The 20,873-nt window shown below is 38.4% G+C and overlaps 1 protein-coding gene across 1 annotated transcript in view; it reads left to right on the top strand.

Moving 5' to 3' along the window:
* The first annotated feature begins 722 nt into the window (after positions 1-722).
* Positions 723-20,873, top strand: part of SIK2 (salt inducible kinase 2) — a 167,762-nt gene continuing 147,611 nt past the window's right edge. The window contains exon 1 of the mRNA XM_056541847.1: positions 723-1,604. Within this exon, the coding sequence (XP_056397822.1) occupies positions 1,470-1,604 (135 nt within the window). The 5' untranslated portion in view covers positions 723-1,469. The remainder of the gene's footprint in view (positions 1,605-20,873) is intronic.

The raw sequence follows: 20,873 nt of genomic DNA, 5'->3' as shown, positions 1-20,873 counted from the left end.
CTGCGTATTTTTTGTGAAAAAACCCCACCACTGTCAGATTTTAGCTGCAAGTCACTTGGGATTACCGTAATGAAACCCTTTTTTGTCTCTGCTGTTTTTTGCATCAGTGGACGAATTTTTAAAATTGTAGTATGTTGAGGCAATGGGGTTTCTCTCCCATAGGAGTTTATGGAAATGCAAAAATGCCATTAAAAACTAAAAATGTTAATGGCTTTTTTATGTATTCTTTTATTCTTTAAAAAAAAAAAAAAAGTGGATGCAGAAACAGGAAAAACTGCCAAAGAAGAAAAAAAAAAAAAACAGTTTCCACACAATGGGAAAAAATGGCAGACATTCCGCAAAAACACAGTGGAAGTTTTTTTCTGTACAAAAAAAAAGCTGCCAGAAAACCACGTGAAAACTACCCAGAAGCAATAGAAGCAAAAAAGCTATGAAAATATAAATATCAATTTAAAGCTATTTCTCTGAGACTCCAAATACAGAGCCTTTATATGGTATCTGTTATGTGGTATTTGTGTATATTCTATTTGTGTGTAGGTATTGTGGCACAGGCTGGATGTGGCGGCGCCCGAGCCGCGTGCGTCTTCTCCTGACTGAGTGTGACCTCTGCGCTGCCCCGGCTGCGGCTCACGCTCGCGCACCCTTCCTCCCTCCCTCCCGCGCTCGGCTCTTGATTGACAGATTGTGCAGAAGGGCTCTTGACGTCAGAGCTGGCTCCGGTTGCTAGGGGCAACCCATTTGGCAAGCGAACTGTGAAGAAGGTAGAGAGAAAAAAAAAACAAGAAACAGAAGCCCCGCCCAGAAGACCTCCTGCAGCTCTGACGTCAATGGACATCAACCCTGAGAACATGATGCCTTGTGCTAGCAGCAGCGGCAGAGCCTGCTAGATAGAGGCGCACACTGGCTTCCTGCACAGCCGCCTCCACTCCCCCCGGTGTGACCCGGTGCCCGGAGCTCACTTCTCCTCATGCCTCCATGCCACCGCCTGACACTGTAAGTTCAGTGAGTGACTTGTGCTCCAGCCCGGGCTCCTCACACTCCACACTCTGCTGCTGCCCATGTCACCCTGGATCTGCTGGATGTGGAATGGACCCTGTCAATTGTGGATAATCCTCTTCCTGCAAACTACAGGACAATGACAACTCCAAGGTCCCTGTGCATGCTCCCCGGGATTGTCCTCCTGGAGTGCTGATCTTCAGACACCTCAGTGTGTCCTCTCCTCACTCGGACAATGCATTCTGGGCACTAGCTGGAGATTTGTTTCTTTGTATCAGCAGCAACACCCCCCTTATACCTGCAAAGCCACCTAGAGAATGCTCCTGCCCACAGCCAGGGACGGGCAGCTCTGATGGGCACATTGTGTGGCTGGCATCTGCTGCAGAGTCGTCTTGTGCCTGGGCTCATCTGGGGGGTGTGATCGTGCCAGTTGATGTCTTTTGCCCCTTTGCCTCTCTGGCCTGGGTCCCAGCATGGTCATGGCGGACTGTCAGAGGCATGTGCAGAGGGGTCCTGTCCGGGTTGGATTCTATGACATAGAACGCACTTTAGGGAAAGGGAATTTCGCTGTGGTGAAGCTGGCCAGGCACCGCATTACCAAAACCGAGGCAAGTAACCCCAGTGTGAGCAGGGCCCATGTGGCCACCCTCTTCTGCCTTATTGCCCTGAGAGCTACAGGTGGCAGTCATGTCTTTGTCTTGGGATACTTTACTGTTGTGTCTCAGTTTTTATTAAAATGTTTAGTGTATTTTATAGTGAAAAATGCTTTATGTCCCAAATTGACTTCCATATGGAGATCACCCATGTATTTATAGGATAGGAAAAGCAAAAACAGCTGCGAGACACTTACCGCTCCCGCCACCGCAAATGGGCATCAAACCTCAACATGGTATATTATCTCTTATATAGCATCAACATAGTCTACATTACTGTTCAGACAATGCCCGTATTTATTGGGAACATATGCACAGGTTCACTTATATGTTACGTATACACATATGTGCTTATATCTGTTACTTATGTTACGTATACACATATGTGCTTATATCTGTTACTTATATGTTACGTATACACATATGTGCTTATATCTGTTACTTATATGTTACGTATACACACATGCGCTTATATCTGTTACTTATATGTTACGTATACACACATGCGCTTATATCTGTTACTTATATGTTACGTATACACACATGCGCTTATATCTGTTACTTATGTTACGTATATACACATGCGCTTATATCTGTTACTTATATGTTACGTATACACACATGCGCTTATATCTGTTACTTATATGTTACGTATACACATATGTGCTTATATCTGTTACTTATGTTACGTATACACACATGCGCTTATATCTGTTACTTATATGTTACGTATATACACATGTGCTTATATCTGTTACTTATATGTTACGTATACACATATGCGCTTATATCTGTTACTTATATGTTACGTATACACATGTGCTTATATCTGTTACTTATGTTACGTATACACACATGCGCTTATATCTGTTACTTATATGTTACGTATATACACATGTGCTTATATCTGTTACTTATATGTTACGTATACACATATGCGCTTATATCTGTTACTTATATGTTACGTATATACACATGCGCTTATATCTGTTACTTATATGTTACGTATATACACATGCGCTTATATCTGTTACTTATATGTTACGTATACACACATGCGCTTATATCTGTTACTTATGTTACGTATACACACATGCGCTTATATCTGTTACTTATGTTACGTATATACACATGCGCTTATATCTGTTACTTATATGTTACGTATATACACATGCGCTTATATCTGTTACTTATATGTTACGTATGGTCACGTATACACACATGCGCTTATATCTGTTACTTATATGTTACGTATACACACATGCGCTTATATCTGTTACTTATATGTTACGTATACACACATGCGCTTATATCTGTTACTTATATGTTACGTATACACACATGCGCTTATATCTGTTACTTATATGTTACGTATACACACATGCGCTTATATCTGTTACTTATGTTACGTATATACACATGCGCTTATATCTGTTACTTATATGTTACGTATACACACATGCGCTTATATCTGTTACTTATATGTTACGTATACACATATGTGCTTATATCTGTTACTTATGTTACGTATACACACATGCGCTTATATCTGTTACTTATATGTTACGTATATACACATGTGCTTATATCTGTTACTTATATGTTACGTATACACATATGCGCTTATATCTGTTACTTATATGTTACGTATACACATGTGCTTATATCTGTTACTTATGTTACGTATACACACATGCGCTTATATCTGTTACTTATATGTTACGTATATACACATGTGCTTATATCTGTTACTTATATGTTACGTATACACATATGCGCTTATATCTGTTACTTATATGTTACGTATATACACATGCGCTTATATCTGTTACTTATATGTTACGTATATACACATGCGCTTATATCTGTTACTTATATGTTACGTATACACACATGCGCTTATATCTGTTACTTATGTTACGTATACACACATGCGCTTATATCTGTTACTTATATGTTACGTATATACACATGCGCTTATATCTGTTACTTATATGTTACGTATGGTCACGTATACACACATGCGCTTATATCTGTTACTTATATGTTACGTATACACACATGCGCTTATATCTGTTACTTATATGTTACGTATATACACATGCGCTTATCTGTTACTTATATGTTACGTATGGTCACGTATACACACATGCACTTATATCTGTTATACACTTATGTTACGTATACACACATGCGCTTATATCTGCTACTTATATGTTACGTATGGTCACGTATACACACATGCGCTTATATCTGCTACTTATATGTTACGTATGGTCACGTATACACACGCACTTATATCTGTTATACGCTTATATGTTACGTATACACACACACGCTTATATCTGCTACTTATATGTTACGTATGGTCACGTATACACACACGCGCTTATATCTGTTATACACTTATGTTACGTATGGTCACGTATACACACATGCGCTTATATCTGCTACTTATATGTTACGTATGGTCACGTATACACACATGCACTTATATCTGCTACTTATATGTTACGTATGGTCACGTATACACACACGCGCTTATATCTGTTATACACTTATGTTACGTATGGTCACGTATACACACATGCGCTTATATCTGTTACTTATATGTTACGTATGGTCACGTATACACACATGCACTTACGTCGGATAGGTTTACACACATTTACTTATATCTGTTACTTATACACTTGTATGTTATGTATGGTTACATATACACACATGCGCTTAAATCTGTTATACACTTATATGTTACGTATGGTTACATGTATACACACATGCGCTTATATCGGATAGGTTTACACACATGCGCTTATATCGGTTATGCGCTTATATCGGTTATACACTTATATGTTACGTATGGTAACGTATACACCAGTGATCTTCAACCTGCGGACCTCCAGATGTTGCTAAACTACAACTCCCAGCATGCTGGGAGTTGTAGTTTTGCAACATCTGGAGGTCTGCAGGTTGAAGACCACTGGTATACACACATGCACTTATATCGGTTAGGTTTACACACATGTACTTATATCTGTTATACACTTGTTACATATACACACATTCACTTATATCGGTTATTTATACACTTATATGTTACGTATGGTTACGTATACACACATTCACTTATATCGGTTACTTATACACTTATCGGTTGCGTGTACACACATATACAATTATATTGGTTACTTACGTACACATGCACTTATATTGGTTACATCTGCCCAAATGTACTTTTCATGGTTACTTATATGGATGTATAAGTGCATGTGTGTATAGGTAATTGATATATGTATATATTAGTGCCTGTGCATTTAAGTTGTCGATATATGGTCTTGTATGTGTATATATAACTGATATCTATTATCTTGATGCACATATCAATGACCTATACACACGCCCTTATCTTTATTACTTATATGCACATGCACATAGATTCAGTTACATATATACACACATGCCCTTATATTGGTTACTTTATGTGCATATATATCAGTTACATATATACACACATGCCCTTATATTGGTTACTTTATGTCCATATATATCAGTTACATATATACACACATGCCCTTATATTGGTTACTTTATGTGCATATATATTAGTTACATATACACACATGCCCTTATGTTGGTTACTTTTATGCACATATATCGGTTACTTCTATGTACATGTACTTATACGAGATACCTATAGGCACATGCTAGGAACAATGGGGGGAGATATATCAATACTATCTAAAATATAGCTTAAAACTAACCAATACAGAAGCACCAACTTCATTGCCATGCCGCTCTTTGTATAATAAATTTAGTGTATTTTCTATGTTGAACACTATTCCTTATGCCACCTCTCTGCTTCCTTTACTCCAGGAATGGCACACACCAGTCATAAATGTGGCATATGTTATGTTTCCACTAGTTTTTTCACAAAATGTTTAGTTAAGGGAAAAAAAATCACACAATAAAATGTGATATCCGGCCCATTTGATATATTGCCCCCGTGTATACATTTATGGTTGGCATCATGTTTTTGGAGAGTGGGAGAAATCTATAGTTAGCTCAGGAGAACACATGGACATACCAATATTGTCTGGGCCAGGCATTGACCCACGGATCCAGTGCTGGTGCTAGACAAGTGCCCACCATGTAGCCCAAAAACATTGCCAACATTATTAACCAGCAGAGGAATACCCAGTTGTGGATACATATTTGCCATCTTCACCCCTATATAGTGATCGTCCCTTCTTTTGTGCAGCTCCCAATGTGACTCTGGTGTCATCTTTGCCCAGGTGGTATTAGAGTTTTTTGCTCCCACGGCCTTACTGGCACAATGTGGTATCATACTAATGCCCGTCTCTCTGGCCCAGCCGCACAGTCTGTGATGTGCTAACACATTTAATTCTGCTTTATTTACCAATTTCTAGGTCACTGTGTGTCTGTGACATGCTGATGCCGAGCATTCCATTCATAATTAAATCCGCACATGGGAAAAATAGGGCCTCCGACTGGGCATCTCTGTATACTACCAACCCAGGAGGATAAACTCAAGAAATACCTATAACCTAGTGTATTCCTTACATCCTTCATGTATTATAGACCTATAGGGTTGGTGTTATCTGTAATAGCGGTTACGTGCCATTTCCTCATTTATAGTAATATTTAGAAGTTTGTTTCCTGAACATACAAGTAAAAAAAATAAAAGTTAGATTTATAAATGTAATATTTTTATTTGTTGTAAAAACAGTTATGGAAACACAATAGGCTATACAATGTACTATATTTTATATGTTTAGTTGTCATGTATTTCACAATATCTATTCAGCTTTTATAATTCAGGTCAAATATTTATCCTTACTTCATGAGTCTACTGCTGGACCTGACGGAAGTTTAGTTTCTATCTATCTCATATCTATCTATCTATCTATCTATCTATCTCATATCTATCTCTCTATCTTATCTATCTATCTCATATCTATCTATATTATCTATATTATCTATCTATCTCATATCTATCTATCTCATATCTATCTATCTCATATCTATCTATCTCATATCTATCTATCTCATATCTATCTATCTCATATCTATCTATCTCATATCTATCTATCTCATATCTATCTATCTCATATCTATCTATCTCATATCTATCTATCTCATATCTATCTATCTCATATCTATCTATCTCATATCTATCTATCTCATATCTATCTATCTCATATCTATCTATCTCATATCTATCTCATATCTATCTCATATCTATCTCATATCTATCTCATATCTATCTCATATCTATCTCATATCTATCTCATTTCTATCTCATATCTATCTCATATTTATCTCATATCTATCTCATATCTATCTCATATCTATCTATCTATCTATCTATCTCATATCTATCTATCTATCTATCTCATATCTATCTATCTATCTATCTCATATCTATCTATATTATCTATCTCATATCTATCTATATTATCTATCTCATATCTATCTATATTATCTATCTCACATCTATCTATCTCACATCTATCTCTCTTAGTGGTCTTCAACCTGTGGGCCTCCAGATGTTGCAAAACTACAATTCCCAGCATGCCCAGACAGCCAACGGAGTTGTAGTTTTGCAACATCTGGAGGTCTGCAGGTTGAAGACCACTAATCTATCTATCTTATATCTATCTGTTATAAACCAGTGAACTTGTGGCACTTCAGCTGTTGCACAACTACAACCCCTAACATGAACTGGCAGCCGCGGGTTGGTAAATAAAGCAGAATTTGTTTATCTATAAATCTATCATCTAGTCTGTCTGTAATAATATAAACCAGAGAACCTATGGGACATACAACTTGTAGAATGCCCTGACATGATAGTCACAGACTGATAAATCCAGCAAAATCTAGTCTGTCTCTATTAATCTAAGAGCATGCTGGGAGTTGTAGTTTGCCACGGCTGGAGAGCTACATACAGGTTGAAGATCACTGATTTAAGGGATTACAGCAAATTATTTTAATCATTAATAATAATAATACATTGACTGCCATACCATACAAAAATCCACATGTAAATCATTATAATCTGCCATTTAGGATGTTCTTATATGTAGAATGTCGTCTGTTTATAAATTATGATCTTAACTAATTGCCCATATAATGCCTTTATTTTATTTATACATTTTTTGTTATTTTGTTGCCTTTCCCCCCCCCCCCCCCCCCCGAAATTTGCCTAGGTTCTTTATGGTGCTTATATAACGTCTATATAAATGTTTTGCGCTCTATAGGAGGTGGGATACACTTTCGTCTATGTTGCCCCCCCCTCCCTGACGTCTGTATAGTGCAGACCCCAGAGCAGGTTGCTGCTCTTCTAGCTTCCATTAAGAACCATAGCGAGAGGCCAGTCTGTACATTAATTTCCTGTTGGGAGACGAGAAGTGTTGCTTTTTTCACATTGCGCAAGTTTACTTGACCCCGAATTCAGGTCACGTTGGGTTTCTACTTTTGGTTGTGCGTGTATCTTAACATTTTTTTGGAAAGACTTTCTATATCCGCCGCTGCGCTTTACTTAATCCTAATACATGGTTTATATCCATGTCTACACTGGAATGTGTGCAGAAAATATTTTGCACATGTGTATAGTCTCCTAGAATTTTATACACCCACTTTATTTTTTTTCTCTTAAGTTACGTTGCTATACTCTTTATTACAAAATAGGACTGCTTCCTATTATACAGATGTAGCAGAGCTGAATGGTGTCAACTAGCTTTTACATAGTGTCGTAGGTTTATCTGCAGTGCTTTGTGAAACCACAAGTCCTGCCATACATTGTGAGCTCTGCTACATCATTAAAGGGGTATTCCAGGCAAAAACTTGTTTTTATATATCAACTGGCTCCAGAAAGTTAAACAGATTTGTAAATGACTTCTATTAAAAAATGTTAATCCTTTCAGTACTTATGAGCGTCTGAAGTTTAAGGTTGTTCTTTTCTGTCTAAATCCTCTCTGATGACACCTGTCTCGTGAAACGCCCACTTTAGAAGAGGTTTGCTATGGGGATTTTCTTCTAAACTGAGCGTTTCCCGAGACAGGTGTCATCAGACAGGATTTAGACAGAAAAGAACAACCTTAACTTCAGAAGCTCATAAGTACTGAAAGGATTAAGATTTTTTTTAATAGAAGTAATTTACAAATCTGTTTAACTTTCTGGTGCCAGTTGATATATAAAAAAAGTTTTTGCCTGGAATACCCCTTTAAATCAACAAGTACTGCACAAAGACAGGAGATGCAAGTGTCTTGTATAGGTTAAGATCCATATTTCTTGTTGTTAATATAGTGGTAACATATTCTGCTGCAATGTCCTATTTCGCTACAACAGTGGTCTCCAAACTGAGAACATCCAGCTGTTGCAAGATTACAACTCCCAGCATGCCCGGACAGCCGTTGGCTGTCCTGGCATGCTGAGAGTTGTAGTCTTGCAACAGCTCGGAGGCCACAGTTTGGAGACCTAGCTTCTACAGTGTTTCTAGATCAAAGTACAGTATATAACTGGTTTAAATGTACGTTTCATACTTGATATATATAATTATTAATATTTAGCGTTCAGTAAGAAGGCTTAAAGGGGTATTCCAGGAAAAAAAAAAAAAAAAAAAAAAATATATATATATATATATATATATATATATATATATATATATATATATAATATATATATAATATATATATATATAAACATCAACTGGCTCCAGAAAGTTAAACAGATTTGTAAATTACTTCTATTAAAAAATCTTAATCCTTTCAATAGTTATCAGCTGCTGAAGTTGAGTTGTTCTTTTCTGTCTGGCAACAGTGCTCTCTGCTGACATCTCTGCTTGTCTCGGGAACTGCACAGAGTTGAAGAGGTTTGCTATGGGGATTTGCTTCTAAACTGGGCGTTTCCCGAGACAGGTTTCATCAGAGAGAACTTAGACAGAAAAGAACAACTCAACTTCAGAAGCTCATAAGTACTGAAAGGATTAAGATTTTTTTAATAGAAGTACTTTACAAATCTGTTTAACTTTCTGGAACCAGTTGAGATATATATATAAAGTTTTTTTCCTGAATAACCCCTTTAAATGCTGTGTAATGCCTCCGCTACAAAGATCATCATTCGAATCATTGTGGCTGTTTGGGTCAAAAAAATAAACCCTAGACCAAAAAATGGACCCTAAGTAGACCGGTAGGACATGAGTCTCTAACATGGAAACATTGGGTTCAGTATCACTCTTAATTTTCTACATTGCCCCTGAGTTGTAAGCGGTTAGAAGATAACTCCTGAATGAACAATGAGACTCCACGCTTCTTGTTATTAACTTTAGCGATAAGGTTGTGCAGCTCTGTTCCGGTTGTCCGTCCCGCGTATTAGGTTTCTACTTGTATAATAAAGATGCTGTGTCATGAGATTAGAACCTCGCTGAGTATCCGATAAGTATTCCTTATTTAGATGGCAACCGGCGTGATCTTTCATAATGCCCAACAGTGGTATTCTAAAGAGTTAAAGGGTTATTTCATCTGCAATAAATAGTTTTAACATTTTTGGTGCTTCTGCTAACCTGAGCTAGTGGGGGGCAGGTTCTAGACGCAATGGCCCAGATTTACTAAAACTGTCTAATTCTTAGACGATTGTAAACTTAGACTAGACAGTCTAATACTGTTCCAGATTTTTTTTATCACAGTGGTTCAGGCTGTTTTGGTAAATCTGGTGCATCTTTAGACTGTCCAGCATAGGTTTTTAATGCCAATATACCAGGATTCCAAATGGTTGCTGTCTAGAGAAACGGTGCAAATAGGTAGTACATGACATGGTTCTTTTATTTAGATCCTGTGTAGAAGTAGAAAAAGATGGCCCAGAAAAGGCGCCTTTTGCATTACCCTAGGAGACAACAAAGGTCACCCCACATGAGGAGGGGATGTGGAGGGTCTATAAAATGGCTGCTCCACTGGAGCATATATTAAATATGCATATAACCTCAATCAGAGGTACAATGGAGGATCCTGTGCAGGCCTGCAGGTCTCAAGATGCATCCGAATGGAGCTCCTGTTGTCAGACTGGATACGCAAATAAAGGTGACCTTGGTGCAGGCGCTCAGGTGTCCAGAGAGAACTCACAACTGGATAATGGAAGTGAATAGAGTTCAGGTTTATTGAGATAAAACAGCAATAACGTGTTTGGGGTATAAAAACCCCTTCTTCATAACGACAGATTAATCTGTCAATCAGAAGAAGGGGTTTGTATACCCCGAAACATGTTTTTGCTGTTTTGTCTGAATAAACCTGAACTCTATTCACTTCCATGATTCGGTTGTGAGTTTCCTCTGGACACCTGAGCGCCTGCACGAAGGTCACCTTTTTTCTTGCTGTATCCAGTATTTTATTTAGATGGCGCGTTTCAAGATACAACTGATCTCCGGTCTGGTCTCTCCGAATGGTGCGCAGTATATGTGCTTTGTTTCTTCTGTATAGTCTAAGTGTAGACCAACTATTAGCTCACTTTACTCCAAAAAGTTATGCCACCATTTTGGTGCAAGCCTTGTCTCTATGTTTGGAAAACTATGCCCCCTGTTGAACATGGCTCTGAAGATTAAGTGTCTAAAACTCTTAATAAATGCAGTGCAAGTCATGTAAGACCTGTCTGTGAGGAGATTGACCATGTGTGTCCACCAGAATTCAACTCAATAGGTGGACATGTAAAATTTTAAATACTTGAAACCACCGCCATACTATCTAGGGGGTGAATGCCATAAATCGGATTGGGTTGCAAAATCCCGCAATTACCTTACATTTTCCCCAAATTGTGCAGACCTACTGTATATTGTATGATACTGCACTGTGATCTTTATTATGTAGGTATGTATTATTTGCTATGACCCCACAGATTAGTTCTTTTTCATATTAATAATGCATTCATAGTTATAATGTTTGAATGTTCATTAAGGTATATGACCCAGATCTGAATTGTATTATCACTACTGTAGTATCATAAAAGAATAGGGTCAGAGAATGCCCCTATAGTGAGGTATAGCAGAGCTTTATATTATCGGGATAAGACAAACTTTTCCTATTGGTCTATCTTTATATAGAAATGAAGGACTTGGCACTGAATTTACTGGACATCCACTCAAGTGATGGGGCTGGTCAGCTTGTTGTAACCCAGGTTTACCTGTTCCTGTAATAGAGTGTACTTCATATATACTACAGTTTAGTGTATGTGCCTATGGTATTTGTCTGTGATTCAGTTTGCATCAGGGATGGGCAGTGTACACATTTCTGTGTGTGCTCCATGGAGCTCAGACAATGAACAGCCAGTACTTATGTACTACTACCTTATTGTAGAGACAGAATATGGTGTTTGGGTTAATACTGATTTCTATGACTGCAGCTGCTCTTATGACATAAGCCTCGTTCTCTAAAATCACTGAAGTGGTTAAACGTTATCTCTGTGTTGGGCAATCAAGTGTCTCCCCTACCTGACTACCTACATCTTCATACCAGTCATAACTGTCTTTGGCTCTGACGTACTCAAGCAGTGCCCAAGAGAAAAAGAGATTGCATTACACCCAGCTGCTGCTACAATGTAACATATCTTGATCTTCCTTTGTTTCTGCTTCCTCTTGTAGACGGAAAGGTTATCTGTTATCTTACTGCGAACCACCACCGTCTGAGTACCGGCAGTGCCCTTATATAAGGAGGCAAAACTGGACCTATGGCTTAAATGGTCTCCGTAGTTCACACAAACTTTGTATAACCCAATAATTCAAGCTAATATAAGACACTTTGTATTATATCGTCACTGACAAAAGTGCTTCTCTCTTCTCTCTTCGCTGATAACTTTCATTAACTTTGAAACAATCAGCTCAATTCTACCCTGTGTTTACTAGACAGAGTAGCTTGCTAAGGGATCAAGTTTCATGCTGCCCAATAAAGTCTAGAGAGGGGAGAGGTGAAGAGGGATAATGATTGGAGAGAGCCAGAAACAAAGATTGCAAAGAGAGTCCACCGTAGAGCCCTGCATCATGATTGGGTTGGTGCGGGCGGGAGCAGGCGGTCACAAAACATACAGCCGATCCGGCAAAATCCATCGCAGCCCTACAAACCTCTAAAATGGCACAAGAGGCTGTTAAAATGGCTCACGGGGTAATGAAGTGGCACGGCAGGTGATACAATGGCACAGGGAGTTCTATTTCTATAAGCTGTAACAAAATGTTTGCAGTATCTGGTGGGATTGGAGACCAGTACCTCGCAGGGCTCTACTACACATTAGCTACCTGTGAGTAAAAAATCTCAGGTTTACGGCTTAGACTGCTCAGTGCTGATCTATCATGTCCTTCATGCTGCTGCTGCTTCTTGGGGTGTGTAGAGACAAAAGAGAACAGGATTCCCTCTTCTCTGTGCTGGGTATGGAGACATCATAGAGGCTAGGCTATTTTAGCAGAACTGAAAACTATTCATCCTGGTACTGAGCAACAGTCTTCTTAATTGCACTTAGTTTTTAGTATTTATGCTCTATACATTTTGCTTGTTTTGGGGACCTAGCTTGCAACATTTAAAGGAACTATCCAGCATTAGAAGAAAGAAGGGCTGCTTTTTTGGGAAACAGCACCATACTTTCCATGGACTGTGTCTGGTATTGCAGCTCAGTCCCATTATCGTGAATGAATAAAGTTGCAACACCGAAAACTGCAAATGGACAGGAGTGGTACTGTTTCTGAAATAAAATATATATATATATATTTTTTTTTTTAATACATATGCTGTGTGTGTGTGTGTGTGTGTGTTATTTTTTTTTTTTTTTTTTTTTTTAAAACCCTTCATTAATGTCACTTGAAATTGGGTTGCTTGCAGTTTTCACATGATGGCTGTCCGGACTGAAGATAGCTTGAAGGCGTTACATTTTCTTGTGTTTAGGGGGAAAGTTAATGCAAAGTACGTCAGTAAGTCAAGTTTAATTGTGTCAGGGTTGACAGTAGACTCTGATGGGGTTGCTTACTGGCGTTTTGTTGTGTGCAGAACAGAAAGTGTTAAATGCAGCAACAGGTAGAGGAAAGTAATAGAAAGATTATAGCAGCAGCCAGAAAAGAAAGGATATATTTATATACGTCATACAGGCCAGAAGAATTTTAAGGTGCATTTGTCACCAGACTGATGGACCAAATGTGGGCATCAGAAAAGTACCGTAGTTTAACCCGCTTGAAGTCAACCTTGCATTCCATTTTTGAGATTGACATTTGAGGGTTATTGTTTTGCAGGAGGAGTTGTTTTATATGTAGATTGGAATGGAAAAAATTGCTATTCCACCATTGTTTTTAGATGTTGTTTTTACAGTTTTTGTTTTACTAAAAAAAAATAAAAAAATCTGCTGTGACCCTTTTGATGGATTTTTTTTTAATTATTATTTTGCTTTTGAGGCCCTTTTACTTTTTACAACTTTTTGTTGTGTTTTTTTTCTTTATTTTTTTATTTTTACTGGTTGCTGGGGTAATCAAAAGGCAGTAATGGCCTTTATTTGAACAGTTCTTAACTCTGCGATACAAATTATGTAGGTTTATATGATAAATGGAAACAGGGAGTGATTTTGAATCTTCAATATTTGGTCATTTTCTATATTTTCTTTTTTTTTAATGCTTTTATTAATACTTTTTTTTTTTTTTTTTTACTTTTCGTCCCACATGTAATTGGTGTTAGAGAGAGTCTTCTCCCTCTTTCTAAGCCCTCAGATGTTGTGGACAATAGCTGAGGAGTTCAATGGCCAACTTTATCTCCAACCCTGGCCAATATGGTATAAACGGTATAATACAGCTGGCATTCACCTCATATGTTGCTGTCTCTTTGCGCACATATCTAATGTTGTCCTGGGGTTAAAGGAATAATAGGGGGAGGTCTGTGCTTTTGCTGATGTTTAGGGAGTTTACTGTAATTTACATTTGTTATGGCGTATCAACCAGTCTGACTTCTGGGACCTCTATTGATTGCTAAAACTGACCCTTTGACTCCCATTAGTCATGTACTCTTTTCTCAATAACAACAGGTAGACCCACTTGAATCTATGGATTTCTGACTAAAAGCTGGTATGAGGTGTACTTGTGTCTGCAGTGATGGCTGCATCATACAGACTATGAGCCTCTGCTGAGTGGAATGACACATGTCCTTCTCATCTGAGATTGTATTGTGTAAACCAATCCAACAACCACTATCTTTAAGGTCATTCCCATCTACGTGCTGTTGCCTAGTCATCCGAGCTCTAGCATCTTAATAGGCGGTTGTATACAGAGTCCTATCTGCTGTAGGATATATAAAAACCTGTTTGACTCATCAGTAAGTGGTACTTGATGTACAAAAACATCTCGAGAGACGCATAAAACAGACCTTAGCAAACTGGCTCCCTCAATAGTTGACAAAATGTTCATAAAACAAACGAATAGCTGTCTTGGATTGACCTTAGTGTTTGTTTTTTTTGTGTTGTAAAATAATGAAATTCAGCATACTTATCTTACAGACTCCAGCCCCGCCAGCACAGCAATGTGCCCCTGTGCCTGTTTGCTTTCCTGCATGATACGCTCTCCCTGCTGTGCTGATGATGCTCCAGACCCATTGCAGCCTCAGTGACTGTATGTGTTCAGAACGCCATCAGGAGCGCAGGGACAGTGCGTCATTCAGGGACTAAAGACAAATATCAGACATTACAATATCACTTGCTAAATATCAAAGCAAGTGGAGTGAGGGCCCTTCTTTCAAGAGCTTACAATCTCTGAACTCCTATTCACAACTCAGATCAAAAGCTCAAATAAAATGGCGGTCTACATTAGTATAAAGTTCTAATTTCTTACTCTTTTCATATTTGATAGATTTTCTTTAGTATTGCAGCCTTGTTTCTGATTTCTGGCCCATGTATAGTATCCATGGCTGTCATTGACAGTCACTAAAAATGTTGCGTTTTTTTCTATACTCAATTGAATAAAGGCAACCTCAGTAAAGGATCTTGTGAGTTCAACGAGTACAATATCCTGAAATCACCTGCTCGGGAGAAGGGTAGAGCCCTCTGTAATTATGAACACTTCATAAGCCCAGAATTGATTTAATAACTGACATGTTTATAATTAGCTATTTTGAGTTGTGATTAAATTGCCTTTAATTAGCAGCAGGTAGGATTCTCTGCTCTGCCTAAAATTCATCTCTTTTGGGCAACCAGCAAGATTTGTGTTGGATACTTAGGCCTTGTTCACATCTGCATCGGAAGTTTCATCCAGCAAAAATCCCAGGAAAAAATAGTGCACCATGTAAATGCCATGCTGGAAAACCCAACAGACCCCATCATAGTCAGTGGGGTCTTTCTGGTGACGTTAGTGTGCGGCATTCAGCTGTTTCAGCACTGATATAATTTCTGTTCTGCTGCTATGATGGAGCAGATCAACGGAAATGCATGACACAAATGTAAACACGGTCTTTGACAATTTAGTATTTTCTGTGCGATATTTGTAAGAGATGTATAGATGTGATATTGACCTCATGATAAACAAAGTGGAAACTGTCAGTTTTGGGGTAAAATTCACTAAAGAGCTTGTCCATGCCTTTTAAGATGCATTGCTTTTCCTCCGCATAGGCCAAAATTATGAGATTGGTGGAAATGCAAGTCACAGATTTGATGGGTTCATGACCCTCTTGCAAGCACTATAGACTTATTGTTGGGTTGGCGCATTACATTTTGGTCAGTATGTGTTTTGCAGATAAATAGAAGTAGGTAAAAAAAAGGGCAAATCTTACCGTTCTAGTTTCTCCCTGTGTTGGTTCCACTCATAGTTTTCACAAACATATTACATGTAAACTCAGCCTAAGGCTTTGTTGCCAGACAGTATTTTGGGCTGTTTTTATGTCCTGGTGTCATGAACTTCCGAGTGCCGTTTCTTAATACTGTCAATACATTTTCAGTAAAGAACTTTCAGCCAACAGTAATCTCTCCTGACAACCTATACACATGAATCTTCGAAATTTCCTGTTTCCTTTACTTGGAGGGATAAGCTGCAGTTTTACAGCTTTGGCGGACACTTATGTAAGCCAGAATAAGAATTCAACAATCCTGGCCCTTCTCTCTACAATTGTTGGTGTAGAGTAGGGAGGCCTGAAGTTGGCAACATTCGCACCATCTTCAGACTGTACATCTAGAGTATTTGTCAGGATACAGGCTAAAACTTATACAGTCATGGCCGTAAATGTTGGCACCCCTGAAATTTTTCTAGATAATGAAGTATTTTTCACAGAAAAGGATTGCAGTAACACATTTTGCTATACACGTGTTTATTGCCTTTGTGTGTATTGGGACTAAACCAAAAAAGGGAGAAAAAAAGGAAATTTGGACATAATGTCACACCAAAAAAATGGGCTGGACAAAATTATTGGCACCCTTAACTTAATATTTGGTTGCACACCCTTTTGAAAAAATAACTTAAATCAGTGGCTTCCTATAAACATCCATAAGCTCCTTACACCTCTCAGCCGGAATGTTGGACCACTCTTCCTTTGCAAATTGCTCCAGGTCTCCCTTATTGGAAGGGCGCCTTTTCCAAAAAGCAATTTTAAAATCTCTCCACAGGTGTTCAATGGGATTTAGATCTGAACTCATTGCTGGCCACTTCAGAACTCTCCAGTGCCTTGTTGCCATCCATTTCTGGGTGCTTTTTGACATATGTTTGTGGTCATTGTCCTGCTGGAAGACCCAAGATATCTGACATAAACCCAGCTTTCTGACACTGGGCTGTACAGAGCGACCCAAAATCCGTTGGTAATTCTCAGGTTTCATGATGCCTTGCACACATTCAAGGCACCCAGTGCCAGAGACAGCAAAACAACCCCAGAACATCATTGAACCTCCACCATATTTCACTGTAGGTACTGTGTTCTTTTCTTTGTAGGCCTCACTCTGTTTTCAGTAAACAGTAGAATGATGTGTTTTACCAAAAAGCTCTATCTTGGTCTCATCTGTCCAAGACATTTTCCCGGAAGGATTTTTGGTTTACCCAAGTTCATTTTGACAAAATGTAGTTTTGCTTTTTTATGTCTGTGTCAGCAGTGGGGTCCTACTGGGGTCTACTGTACTAGTGTTTAATTTGATTTAAATGTCGATGGATAGTTTGTGCTGATGCTCCCTGAGCCTGCAGGACAGCTTGAATATTTTTGGAACTTGTTTGGGGCTGCTTATTCACCATCCGGACTATCCTGCATTGACCCCTTTCATCAATTTTTCTCTTCAATCCACGCCCAGGGATACTATCTACAGTGTCATGGGTTGCAAACTGCTTGATAATGTTGGGCACTGTGGACAAAGGCAAATCTATATCTCTGGAGATGGACTTGTAACCTTGAGATTGTTGACATTTTTCGCAAATTTTGGTTCTTAAGCCCTCAGATAGTTCTCTTCTCCTCTTTCTGTTGTCCATGCTTAGTGTGGCACACAAAGACACACAATGCAAAGACTAAGTGAACTTATCTCCTTTTATCTGCTTTCAGGTGTGATTTTTATATTGCCCACACCTGTTACTTGCCCCAGGTGAGTTTAAAGGAGCATCGCATGCTTAAAACAATCTTATTTTTCCACAATTTTGAAAGGGTGCCAAAAATTTTGTCCAGCCCATTTTTGGAATTTTGCTGTGACGTTATGTCCAATTTGCTTTTTTCCCCCCTCCCTCTTTCGGTTTAATTCCAATACACACAAAGGGAATAAAAATGTGTATAGCTAAATGTGTTACTGCAATCCTTTTCTGTGAGAAATACTTCATTTTCTAGAAAAATTTCAGGGGTGCCAACATTTACGGCCATGACTGTACCTATGTAACATTTGGCCTAATTCTCCAAAGTATACTTGTATTTTGCAAAAGCACAGTCCTGCAAAATAACAGTGTACGTACAGAATATACCCCTTTAAAGAAGACTTGTGAAAAGGAAGATGTAGTAATAATTTTCAGTAACCCCAGTGTAACCATTTTCTAGGGGGGGGGGGGGTTAGATTTTTTTGGCGTAATGTGATTTATAGCAAGTAGAGATGAGCAAACTTACAGTAAATTCGATTTGTCACGAACTTCTTGGCTCGGCAGTTGATGACTTATCCTGCGTAAATTAGTTCAGCTTTCAGGTGCTCAGGTGGGCTGGAAAAGGTGGATACAGTCCTAGGAAAGAGTCTCCTAGGACTGTATCCACCTTTTCCAGCCCACCGGAGCACCTGAAAGCTGAACTAATTTTTGCAGGAAAAGTCATCAACTGCCGAGCCGAGAAGTTCGTGACGAATCGAATTTACTGTAAGTTCGCTCATCTCTAATAGCAAGGAATGGGCAAAGATTACAGTAAATATATGTTGTTATCTCGAAAGATATGAATTTGTGTTGATTTACAGTGTTTTACTATTGCACATTCAGGATCAACCGCTCCTGTGCATTACAGAATCCCCTTATCGTCTTTTACGCTCCTACTTTATCTCAATTATGGTAGAACACCATGTTCCTAGTAAATGAAAGGCACGGACTGGAGGGGCGGGGAAGCATTTCTTGGTTACCAGAGTATTTGGGGCACCCTCCCTGCTCATAAGGTAAATGAGACTAAATGTTGTGAACTGCTTTTGACCGTGAATGGAGACATTCTTGGTTACCTTATGTATCAGGAAATTCCTTTTAAGCTAAAAAGGTTTTTGGCCTTTGAATTCCTACAAGAAAGAGTAGCAAGAACACAAAAACACCAGGCAGTAGAGGCAACAAAAATGTAAAAAAAAAAAAGAAAGAAAATGAAAGCTGATCACACAGGTCCTCTTTAAATGGGTCTGAGATGCAGTTCCAGACAGAGCTGCCCACATAGACGGGTACCATGACCTTTTTATTCTGGTCAGACCCCATCAATTAAACATTCATATTCTATAGATAGGCGTTTATTTTAAGGAATTTATTTAGTAACTGCTTTAGTTTCTTCCTTATAATCTACAGGATGACGTATTTTGCTCTCAGCAGCAGCTTCTTTAATGTTATCTGCTTATTTTAGTTTTAATTCTTTTGTCACTTGACAGACGTCACTTGATGAGACATAATCCTCCCGTGATTGAAAATGTGTTAAATGCAAAGAATAAATCCTGTTGGCTAGAGAGGACTCCTGTGTATAGTGATGTAGCAGCAGTTATTAGACATAATCTTTATATTTCCATCACAATAAGAGGCTGTCCTGCGATGGGAAAATGGGGCTTTCCTAAAGGTTACTGGACAGGGAAATTCCTTTAGTCCATCATTCAATAATCCATAAAGTTTGATAATCTGGTACAAAACTGCAATGTTTAAGACTTAAAGAATAAGCAAAAAGGTCTAAATGGTAAATTTCTAAAGGTTCTCTTTCTGTACAAGGAAGTTTTATAGAATTCTCAGTGTATCCTTTGTGATGACGGGGGACATTCTTGAACAGCTCATTCTTGCCTATCTGAGCAATAAGGAATCCTATTCCCCTCCAGACACGAGCCCAGTGGCCTATAAATATAAAACTGGAAGTCCAAACCTGAAGTGGTTAATAGTTCCCATTTTTGGAGCTATTTATACATCCAGTAACAAGAACCACTGGAAAAGTCTTCACTGTGAAAAAAGGAAAAAATTCTGAAAAGAACATTATTCACTTTAAAAATAACCACTGAGTCATGGAATTTCTTTTTTGCACCTCTTCACAATTGTATTCCAATGTTTTACTGGCGATAATATCAATTTATTCGATACCTCTTTTACATAATGTTTTTTTTTGGGGGGGGGGGGGGGGGCTATGTTTTATTCTTCTTTCATGTTTTGTCTTAACATTGCAAATCTTATATTTTCTTATTTAAATTGCAATTTATATAAAAAATGAATAGCAAGGAATACTTTTTGTCTCTGTACATTTGGACTGTCTATTGCTTTCTTATGTTACGCCACCGTCTTCAAGAAGAACTTTAGGTTAGCCACATGATCTGATGGCCATGTACAGCCACTATTTCAGTCTCAGTTATCAAAACCTCTCCAGAGGAAAAGTTGCCCATAGCAACCAATCAGTTCGCTTCTTTCATTTTTCAGAGGCCTCGTTAAAAATGAAAGAAGCGATCTGATTGGTTGCTATGGGCAACTGGGCAACTTTTCCTCTAAACAGGTTTTGATAAATCTCCCCCATTGTACATATATCTGGACCATATTGGAGGCATACATAAAACTAA

Source organism: Hyla sarda, chromosome 10 (genome assembly GCF_029499605.1).
Source record: "Hyla sarda isolate aHylSar1 chromosome 10, aHylSar1.hap1, whole genome shotgun sequence".
Lineage (NCBI taxonomy): Eukaryota > Metazoa > Chordata > Amphibia > Anura > Hylidae > Hyla > Hyla sarda.
The sequence above is the reverse complement of the archived record's forward strand: the minus strand, read 5'-3'. Positions and strand labels throughout refer to the sequence as shown.